The sequence below is a fragment of the Bison bison genome, unplaced genomic scaffold (assembly GCF_000754665.1).
Source record: "Bison bison bison isolate TAMUID 2011002044 unplaced genomic scaffold, Bison_UMD1.0 scf7180017864356, whole genome shotgun sequence".
Lineage (NCBI taxonomy): Eukaryota > Metazoa > Chordata > Mammalia > Artiodactyla > Bovidae > Bison > Bison bison.
Genome location: NW_011494928.1, coordinates 3,078,999 through 3,087,839, shown reverse-complemented (window position 1 = coordinate 3,087,839; position 8,841 = coordinate 3,078,999). Strand labels below are relative to the sequence as shown.

At 41.8% G+C, this 8,841-nt stretch overlaps 1 protein-coding gene across 1 annotated transcript in view; it reads right to left on the bottom strand.

The window, feature by feature from the left end:
* Positions 1-2,822: 2,822 nt before the first annotated feature.
* Positions 2,823-8,841, bottom strand: part of MTNR1B (melatonin receptor 1B) — a 63,789-nt gene continuing 57,770 nt past the window's right edge. The window contains exon 9 of the mRNA XM_010855187.1: positions 2,823-3,106. Coding sequence (XP_010853489.1) covers positions 2,823-3,106 — 284 coding nt within the window. The remainder of the gene's footprint in view (positions 3,107-8,841) is intronic.

Genomic DNA, 8,841 nt, shown 5'->3' with positions numbered 1-8,841 from the left:
AAAACAAACAACAACAAAACCACAAAACCGACCAAACAAACAAATAAAACCTCATCCTTATGAAACTGAAACCCAAATCTAGCCCTCTAATGGATCTTTAGCCCAAATTCACATCACAACACCTGTTGGCACTAGCCTGGAAATGCCTTCTTAGATGCTTTGACGCTTTACAAAAGAAAACACAATTTGTTCCTAGAGGAAGGATCTTTTATCCTAGATGTAAAACAGCACCACAGGTAGTATTTCCAGGACAGTGATCAGTATACAATAAGATCAACTTTACTAAGCAGACAGTGGAACAAAGTGCTGTAAGTGAGAGCCAGCAAAAACAAGAGTAAGCAGGTAGACTCATGAGGACATCAGATATTAGAATCATCAGGGGTGTTTTTGGGTTTAAAGTGGCTTGCTTTGTTTAAATAAGTAAAGGCAAACTTGTTAGAAAATAACTGCAGGGAGGAACAAAGTTATAAAGAGTAATGCAGAAGATTACAAAAAGAATCAAATAGAGCTTATAAATGTGAAAAATGCAGTTCCCTATTGCAACATATTAATGACCTATCAGACAGGTTTAAGAGGCAATTAGACAATAGATAAAAAGAGACATCCGAAAGATAGGCCGGAAAAAAGACATATGTACCACAGAGAGAAAAAATAATAGAAAACATGTAAATGAAGTTAAGATGTTTGAGGGACAGAGGGAGATGTTCTAAAGAAAAGTGAAAGTGTTAGTCACTCAGTTGTGTCCAACTCCTTGTGACCCCATGGACTGCAGCCCACCAGGCTTCCCTGTACTTGGGATTCTCCAGGCAAGAATATTAGAGTGGGTTGCCATACCCTTCTCCAGGGGATCTTCCTGACCCAGGGATTGAACCTGGGTCTCCTGCATTGCAGGCAGATTCTTTACCATCTGAGCCACCAGAGATGTTCTAACATACGTTTGAGTGCTACAGGGAAGAAAGAATGGATGGGGCAGAGGCAATATTTGGTTAGATAATGGTTGAGAATCTTCCAGAAAAACATCAGTTCACAGATTTGAAGTTGTGATTCCCAAGTCAGATAAGCACAAAGAAATCACATCAAATATAGCATAGTGAAAGTACAGCTTCAAATACAAAGAATCAATGTTAAAAGGAGCAAGAGGGAAAAAAAAGATAGTTTGCTTTCCAAGGATCAATTTAGTCAGGTTGCCAGCTGAGTGCTAAAGAACTTCTGTGGGAGTCAGGAGACAGGACAACAGTATCTTCAATGTGCTGAGAAAAAGTAAATGGCAACTTCTATTCTCAGATCTATAAAAATAAGTTGTTTAAATGAAAGTAAAATAGACATTTTTTTTCCAGACAAACCAACACTGAGAGAGTTCATCAAATAAGTTTTGTTTAGAATTAAATTCTTGAGGATGTACTTTAAGTGCAGAGAAAATGGCAACAGATGGAAGTTCCAGCACCAGATGGAAGGACGCGCCAAGAAACTGTGCAGCGCACACTTGCCAGCTAAGGCATTCCAGTCCTCTCCGACTCTTTGTGACTCTATGGACTGTAGCCCGCTGGGTTCCTCTGTCCATGGGATTCTCCAGGCAAGAAGTGGGTTGCCATGCCCTTCTCCGGGGATCTCCTGGACCCAGGGATTAAGCCCATCTCTTACATCTCCTGCATTGGCAGGTGGGTGCTTTACCACTACTGCCACCTGGGAAGCCTGAGAGATGGCACATATATGGATAATTCAAAATGGCTGTGGACTGAATAACACAATAGTAATGGTTTATAGGATTTTAAAAATAGAATGAAAAAACCAATAATATGGGAATTCTTAGAAATGTAAATTAAGTAAATGCTCCAATGTCCCTGTGTTATCCAGAAGGAGAGTTTAAGATGTGATTAACTCTAGAGGTCTGATAAGGAGAAGGCAATGGCACCCTACTCCAGTACTCTTGCCCGGAAAATCCCATGGACGGAGGAGCCTGGTAGGCTGCAGTCCATGGGGTCGCTGAGGGTCGGACACGACTGAGCGACTTCACTTTCACTTTTCACTTTCATGCATTGGAGAAGGAAATGGCAACCCCACTCCAGTGTTCTTGCCTGGAGAATCCCAGGGACGGGGAAGCCTGGTGGGCTGCCATCTATGGGGTCGCACAGAGTCAGACACGACTGAAGCGACTTAGAAGCAGCAGCAGCAGCAGCAGCAGCAGCAGAGGTCTATTAAAGGGCTTCCTTAGTGGCTCAGAGCTATAGGATCCACCTGCAATGTAGGAAACACAGGTTTGATCCCTGGGTTGGGAAGATCCCCTGGAGGAGGGCATGGCAACACACTCTAGTATTCTTTCCTGGAGAACCCCATGGACAGAAGAGCCTGACATTCTACAGTCCATAGGGTTGCAAAGAGCAGGACAAGATTGAAGTGACTTAGAACACTTGCACAGAGGTCTGTTAAATATGCATATTTAATTTCTAGGGTAATCATGAAAAAGAAAATAAGAAACTTCTAAACTAATGGAACTAAAATGAAACTACTGAAAACAGTAAAAAAAAAAAAAAAAAGGCACGAAAAAGAAGATAAAGAATATGGACTAAGTAGACAAATAGAAAGTACAGACTATATACTGGTAGACTTAAATCCAAGTAAGTCAGTAATCATATTAAACAGAAATGTATTACATGTCTCAGCTAAAAAAATCAAGCTGAGAAATCAGCTTAGAAATCAAGAAACCATGGGATTAATCTAGTCTAAATGAGAATAGAAGAAGAATGAAATTAAAAAGATACAAAGAGGACTTTCCTGGTGGTACTGTGGATACGCATCTGCCCCCTTTGCAGGGGACACTGGTTCTATCCTTGGTCCAGGGAGACGCCACTGCCACAGAGCAACGAAACCCGGGCACCAGAATCATCAAGCCTGCGCTCTAGAGCCTGGGAGCCACAGCTACCAAAGCCTGCGTGTTCTAGGGCCCGAGAGCCTGTGCCGCAGCCACTGAGGTCCAGGTACTGCCCGGGCATGACGACGACCGAGCCTGCGCTCTGGAGCCTGGGGGCACAGCTACCAAAGCCTGCGTGTTCTAGGGCCCCAGAGCCTGTGACGCAGCCACTGAGGTCCAGGTACTGCAGTGAGAAGCCTGTGGACCGCAACTGGGGAGTAGTTCCCGCTCTCCTCAACTGGAGGAAGCCTGCGTGCAGCAACTAAGGCCCAGGGCAGTGAAAAATAATTAAATATTTTAAATTTTTGTAAAAATTAAAGAAAAATTTAAAAATACGCATAAAAAAGAGCTCACTGTATTTAAAAAGATAGAAAGATACACAATGCAAATATTAACCACAAGAAATCTAATATAGCTATGTTAATAACAGGCAAAATAGCTTTAGTGATAAAAAGATCATTTGGGGGAAATTCCTGGGTGGCCCAGTGGTCAGGATTTGGCGCTCTCACTGCTGGGACCAGGTTCAGTCCCTGGCCAGGGAGATAAGACCCCACAGGCTTCATGGTGTGGAAAAAAAATCATTTTTTAATGATAAAGCATTAATTTACCAGTTAACATAACAATTTTAAAGTCTTATTCACCAATAACATCACCTCAAAATGTATAAATCAAAAATTTATAATACAAAGATAAATAAATCCAAATATGGCAATGGATTTAAAATAATTCTTTGAATAATTTGTAAAAGAAACAGAAAAATAATTTCTAACTGTATACAAAATATGAGCAAGCTGACAATCCTGATTTAATGGATGTATACACCTTCTATCTGACAAATGCAGAATACATACTATACATACCATTTCCAAGCCTACATAGAATGCTTTTTATAAATTGACCAAAATAGGGTAACAATGAATGACCAATATACTTTGAAGGCTTGTACTCATTCAGAGCATATTCCCTGATCATAATTCAATAAAGCTAAATATATAACTAGAATATTCTTATATTTTGGAAATCAAAAACACCTTATATAACTCCTGAGTCAAAGGAGAAATTAGAACTTAGAAAATATTTTACACTAAAATGAACAAACAATGACAAATCAAACTATGACATACAGCTAAAGAAAGACTCAAAGGAAAATTTATCCTTTCAATGTGCATTTTAGGGAAAAAAATGGAAGTTTAAAAATTAAAGAGCTAAGCACTCAAACAGCAGAATAAACTCAAAGAAATTTTTAGAGTGATAATTAAATTTTTAATAGAAATCAAACCTACAACAGGGAAGTTCTTTGTAAAACTAAGAAAGTTGATAGATTCCTAGCAAGATTCATGAAGTAAAAACTCAGCCATTTGAGGCACTGGGAAATTACCCTGGGGCACTAGGCTAAATGAAGTAACTACAAATGGCACGTGCCATCGAGCTCTCCAGGAATTAAATCACGGCCACTGCAGCTTCGGATTTTCAACACCAACACCCCCGTTTCACTTTTCACTTTCATGCATTGGAGAAGGAAATGGCAACCCACTCCAGTGTTCTTGCCTGGAGAATCCCAGGGACGGGGGAGCCTGGTGGGCTGCCGTCTATGGGGTCACACAGAGTCGGACACGACTGAAGTGACTTAGCATAGCATAGCAGAGCATGACAGGAGTTAAGGGTGGAGAGCAGAAAACAGGCACTCTGAGCTCTGGGAGAAACTGGCAGGACAGGTCCTCAGGTAGGTATCTTCAGGAGTCGATTTCATGATCCCAATTCTTATATTTCCCTACCTCTGCGGATACTGCTGCTGCTAAGTCACTTCAGTCGTGTTTGACTTCTCAAAGCTGTCTGAATGGACGTTTCAGAGAGCCCACTTCTCACAGTTTCTCAATGCTGTCTCCTGGGTTATAGTCCTCATTTTCCCCAAAATAAGACTTGCAACTGTCACACTTTGCTTTTTTTTTTTTTTTTGACTGTGTTGCACGGCACATGGGATCTCAGTTCTCCCACCGGGGACTGATCCTGTGGCCCCTGCACTGGATGCACAGAATCTGAACCGCTGGACCAGCCGGAAGTCCCATCACATTGTGCTTTTTTTAAAAAGGCAGCAGTTAGGCAGAGAAAGAAAAGGCCATGCAATTTCATTTATATGTGTAATCTAAAAAAAATACAACAAAGTAGTTAATATAACAAAAATACAGGCCCACAGATACAGAGAACAGATTGATGATTTGGTGGTTTCAGGGGCGGCATGGGGGAAATGTGTAAAGGAGGTCATAAGGTACAGACTTCCAATTATAAAATAAATATGTCATAGAGACGTAATGTATAGCATGGTGACTATGGTTAACACTGTATTGCATATTTGAAAGTTGTTAAGAGAGTGGATCTTAAAAGTTCTCATCACAAGGAAAAAAAATTTAACTGGGTGGTAATGGATGTTAAGTAGACTTATTGTGATGATTACTTCACAATATATGTAAATATTGAATTATTATGTAATGGAAATTAATATATATCATATGTCAATTATGTCTCAAAAAAAGAGACAAGGTACAAATAATAGAAACATACAGAGATATTGTTACAGATGTACATATTAAAATATAGTAAGATGATATTATAAACAATTTTATTATAATAACTTGGAAAATTTTATATGAAATAGATAAATTTACAGATAAATACAATTTATCAAAACAGACAAGGAGAAATAAAAATTTTGAGTCAAGTGGAAATCATTGAATAAATTGAATCCAGTAGCAAAGAATACACAGAATACAGGTAGCAACCAACAGTATACATTAGCAACCCACACAGAATACAGGCCCTACTGCTGCTGCTAAGTAGCTTCAGTCGTGTCTGACTCTGTGCGACCCCATAGATGGCAGCCCACCAGGCTCCCACGTCCCTGGGATTCTCCAGGCAAGAACACTGGAGTGGGTTGCCGTTTCCTTCTCCAGTGCATGAAAGTGAAAGTGAAGTTGCTCAGCCGTGTCCAACTGTTAGCGACCCCATGGACTGCAGCCTACCAGGCTCCTCCATCCATAGGATTTTCCAGGCAAGAGTACTGGGGTGGGGTGCCATCGCCTTCTCCAGAATACAAGCCCAGCTTACTCCAAAAGCAAATCCTATGTAATATTTAAAGAAGAATATGAAAGGCGAGGAAAGGAAGAGAAAAGACAAAGAGGGAAGAAAGGACAGTGTAAGTATTGGAAAGGAAGAAATAAAATTGTCATTGTATGAAGGTAATATGGATATTTATTCAATATCTAAATGAAATCTCCTGAAACTGATAAAAGAAGAATTTAGAAGGGTTACCTATTTAAAAAGTCAATATATAGTAAGCATTAGTTGCTCAGTTGTGTCCAACTCTTTGCAACACCATGGACTGTAGCCCTCCAGTCTCCTCCATCCATGGAATTCTCCAGGCAAGAATACTGGAGTGGGTTGCCATTCCCTTCTCCAGGGGATCTCCCTGACCCAGGGATCAAATCTGGGTCTCCTCCATTGCAGGTGGATTCTTTATAGTTTGAGCTACCAGGGAAGCTGCATAATACAAAAAATTATATCCCAAAGGTCAAGCAGCACAGAATTTAATAAATATTTAGACGAATCCAACAGTTAATAATAGAAAACTCTAGCAAGAATCTACTTTTGTGTAAGTATAAGATTATCATACAGAAAACTTGTTCTATTAAAAGTATCTTCTAGAAAGAGAAAAAACTATAAGGAAACAGACTATGTTAGAGATTTGGTTAAGTGCACTCCTTTTACAAATTAGAGACTGAGACTCAATGTTAATAAGTAACATGTCCAAAACATCTCAATGGTGGAACCAGGACTGATTCCTGAACCTGACTTCTGTTCTGGGCTCTGGTTTACCATATCTGTTTTCTCTCATTTTATGACCTAATCATATTATTCATTCACAACATTTTTACTTTTAAATTTGGAAAATTAACAAGTAAGGAAATGTCATCTATCCAACAACTTTCTAATTTTTCTAAGAAATGAGCTTAACAAGAACAGAATGCAGTTCATAACATTAGAGCACTTGCTTAGTTTCATTAAGGTCAGAACTTTACACAGGAAAGTCCATTTCACACAGAATTCACTTTGGCCAACACAAACCTTATATAAAACTCACAGATTTTAAAACCTCTTTAATCTATATCATAGTGACTTCATATGTTGTGAAAGGGTTTTCTATAATCGTGACACTTTCTTTCAGACTGCCAGGTTTCCTGTTTTAGTTGCCTAATAAGAGCTTCCAAAGACTTCAATCTCCCTAGAGATATATAAGAATGAGTTATATTTTTACATATTAACAAGAAAATTCTAGAAATGACATTTAAAAAAATATTTCATTCACAATAGGATCAGGCTATTAGTTGCAAACAAGAAAACTGACTTCAGAGATTGGGTCGCTCTTGCTGATGGCAAATTTCTAGGAATAAGGATTTAACATCACATAGCATCTTCTTATTTTACACTGATTGATGAATGGATAAAGAAGATGTGGTACAGAGAGAACAAGATCATGGAGGAGTAGGTGACGTGGAGTACATCTCTCTCCATGGATACATCAGGAACACACCTTTAGACACAGAAGTGCGTGCAGAACACCAGCTGAGAGCAGACATGAGGACCTGACCAGCAGAAAGGAACATATAGACCCATGCAAAACTCAGTAGGACAAAGGAACTAGGGGGAAAAACAGGAGTGTTAGTAGGACTGGATCTGCCCTAGGCGGCTGGGGGAACTGAAGCAGGGGTCTGATCCCCACATCGGGACAATTGTCTGAGTCAGAGGAGAAACATTAAAGGCTGAGAGTGAAATAGCTGAGCTGTGGCAGCCTAAGTGGAATGAGAATCAGACAGTCCTTGCCACAGGCATGCACATCCTGGACAGGGATGCAGGTCTTCTGGAAGGCGCAGCGGGTGGGAGCTGGAGTTTAGGGATTGTGGAGCAATCCCAGGGTGAGGGCTGCTGTTGACTGTGGAGAGAAAGATCCAGGGGGTGTGAGGGAGGAGATTGTGGTGGGAAATGCTTGTGCAGGAAAGCCTGGCACCATGGAAGCAAGGCGATACTGCTGAGTCGCGTATAGGACGTGGAGCCATCACCGTGGCCTCTCTCCCCCCACACGCCAGCATCCGCAGCTGAACAATAAACGGGCTGGCCCATCAAGTGCCTGACGCACTGATCTACAGAGTAGGACCCCACCCAGGGAGGCACCTCTGTGTGTCTGACCCACCGAACAACAGAGAAGGGCCCCAGGCAAGGGAGCCCTCTAAGTGCCTGAATGAGTGAAGCTATAGAGAAAGACTGGCCAAAGAGGCCTTCTGATTGCCAGCTACAAGAGGCTGGAAAAAAGACTCTGATAGGGCTATAACTCCTTCAGTGGAGGCAGTCCGTGTCCCTGCACACGTGGTGCCGCCAGAGTCCCGGCAAGCCAAGCAGCTGCACCACCTTCCCGCTCAACCCTCACTGGGGCAGAGCTGCCACGGGTAAAAAGCAACTTGCGTCTATGCACACAGATTCACCTCCATTGTGTCCAACTCTTTGTGACCCTGTAGACTGTGGCCTTCGAGGCTTCTCTGTCAGTGGGGCTCTCCAGGCATGAATGCAGGAGTGTATTGGCCAATACTTGTTGCCATACCCTTCTAGACCAAAGGAGCTGCACCACCTCCACACCCGGCCCTCACTGGGGCAGACCCAAGTCCTCCAGGGCAGCCTCAGGAGCAAACCCCAGTGGACGACCCACATGCAGAGGTGGGATATATGAACGGACACTGAGAGCTCCCACAAAAGAAAACGCACCAGCTCTGATAGCTGTGGACACTGGGGACAAAAACACACAGGAGTAGGACCAGATTAGAATCTGAGCTGCCCCCACAGCAGGTCCAGAGATCAGCAGTGTTAAAGGGCATCCCAGGGAGGTGAGG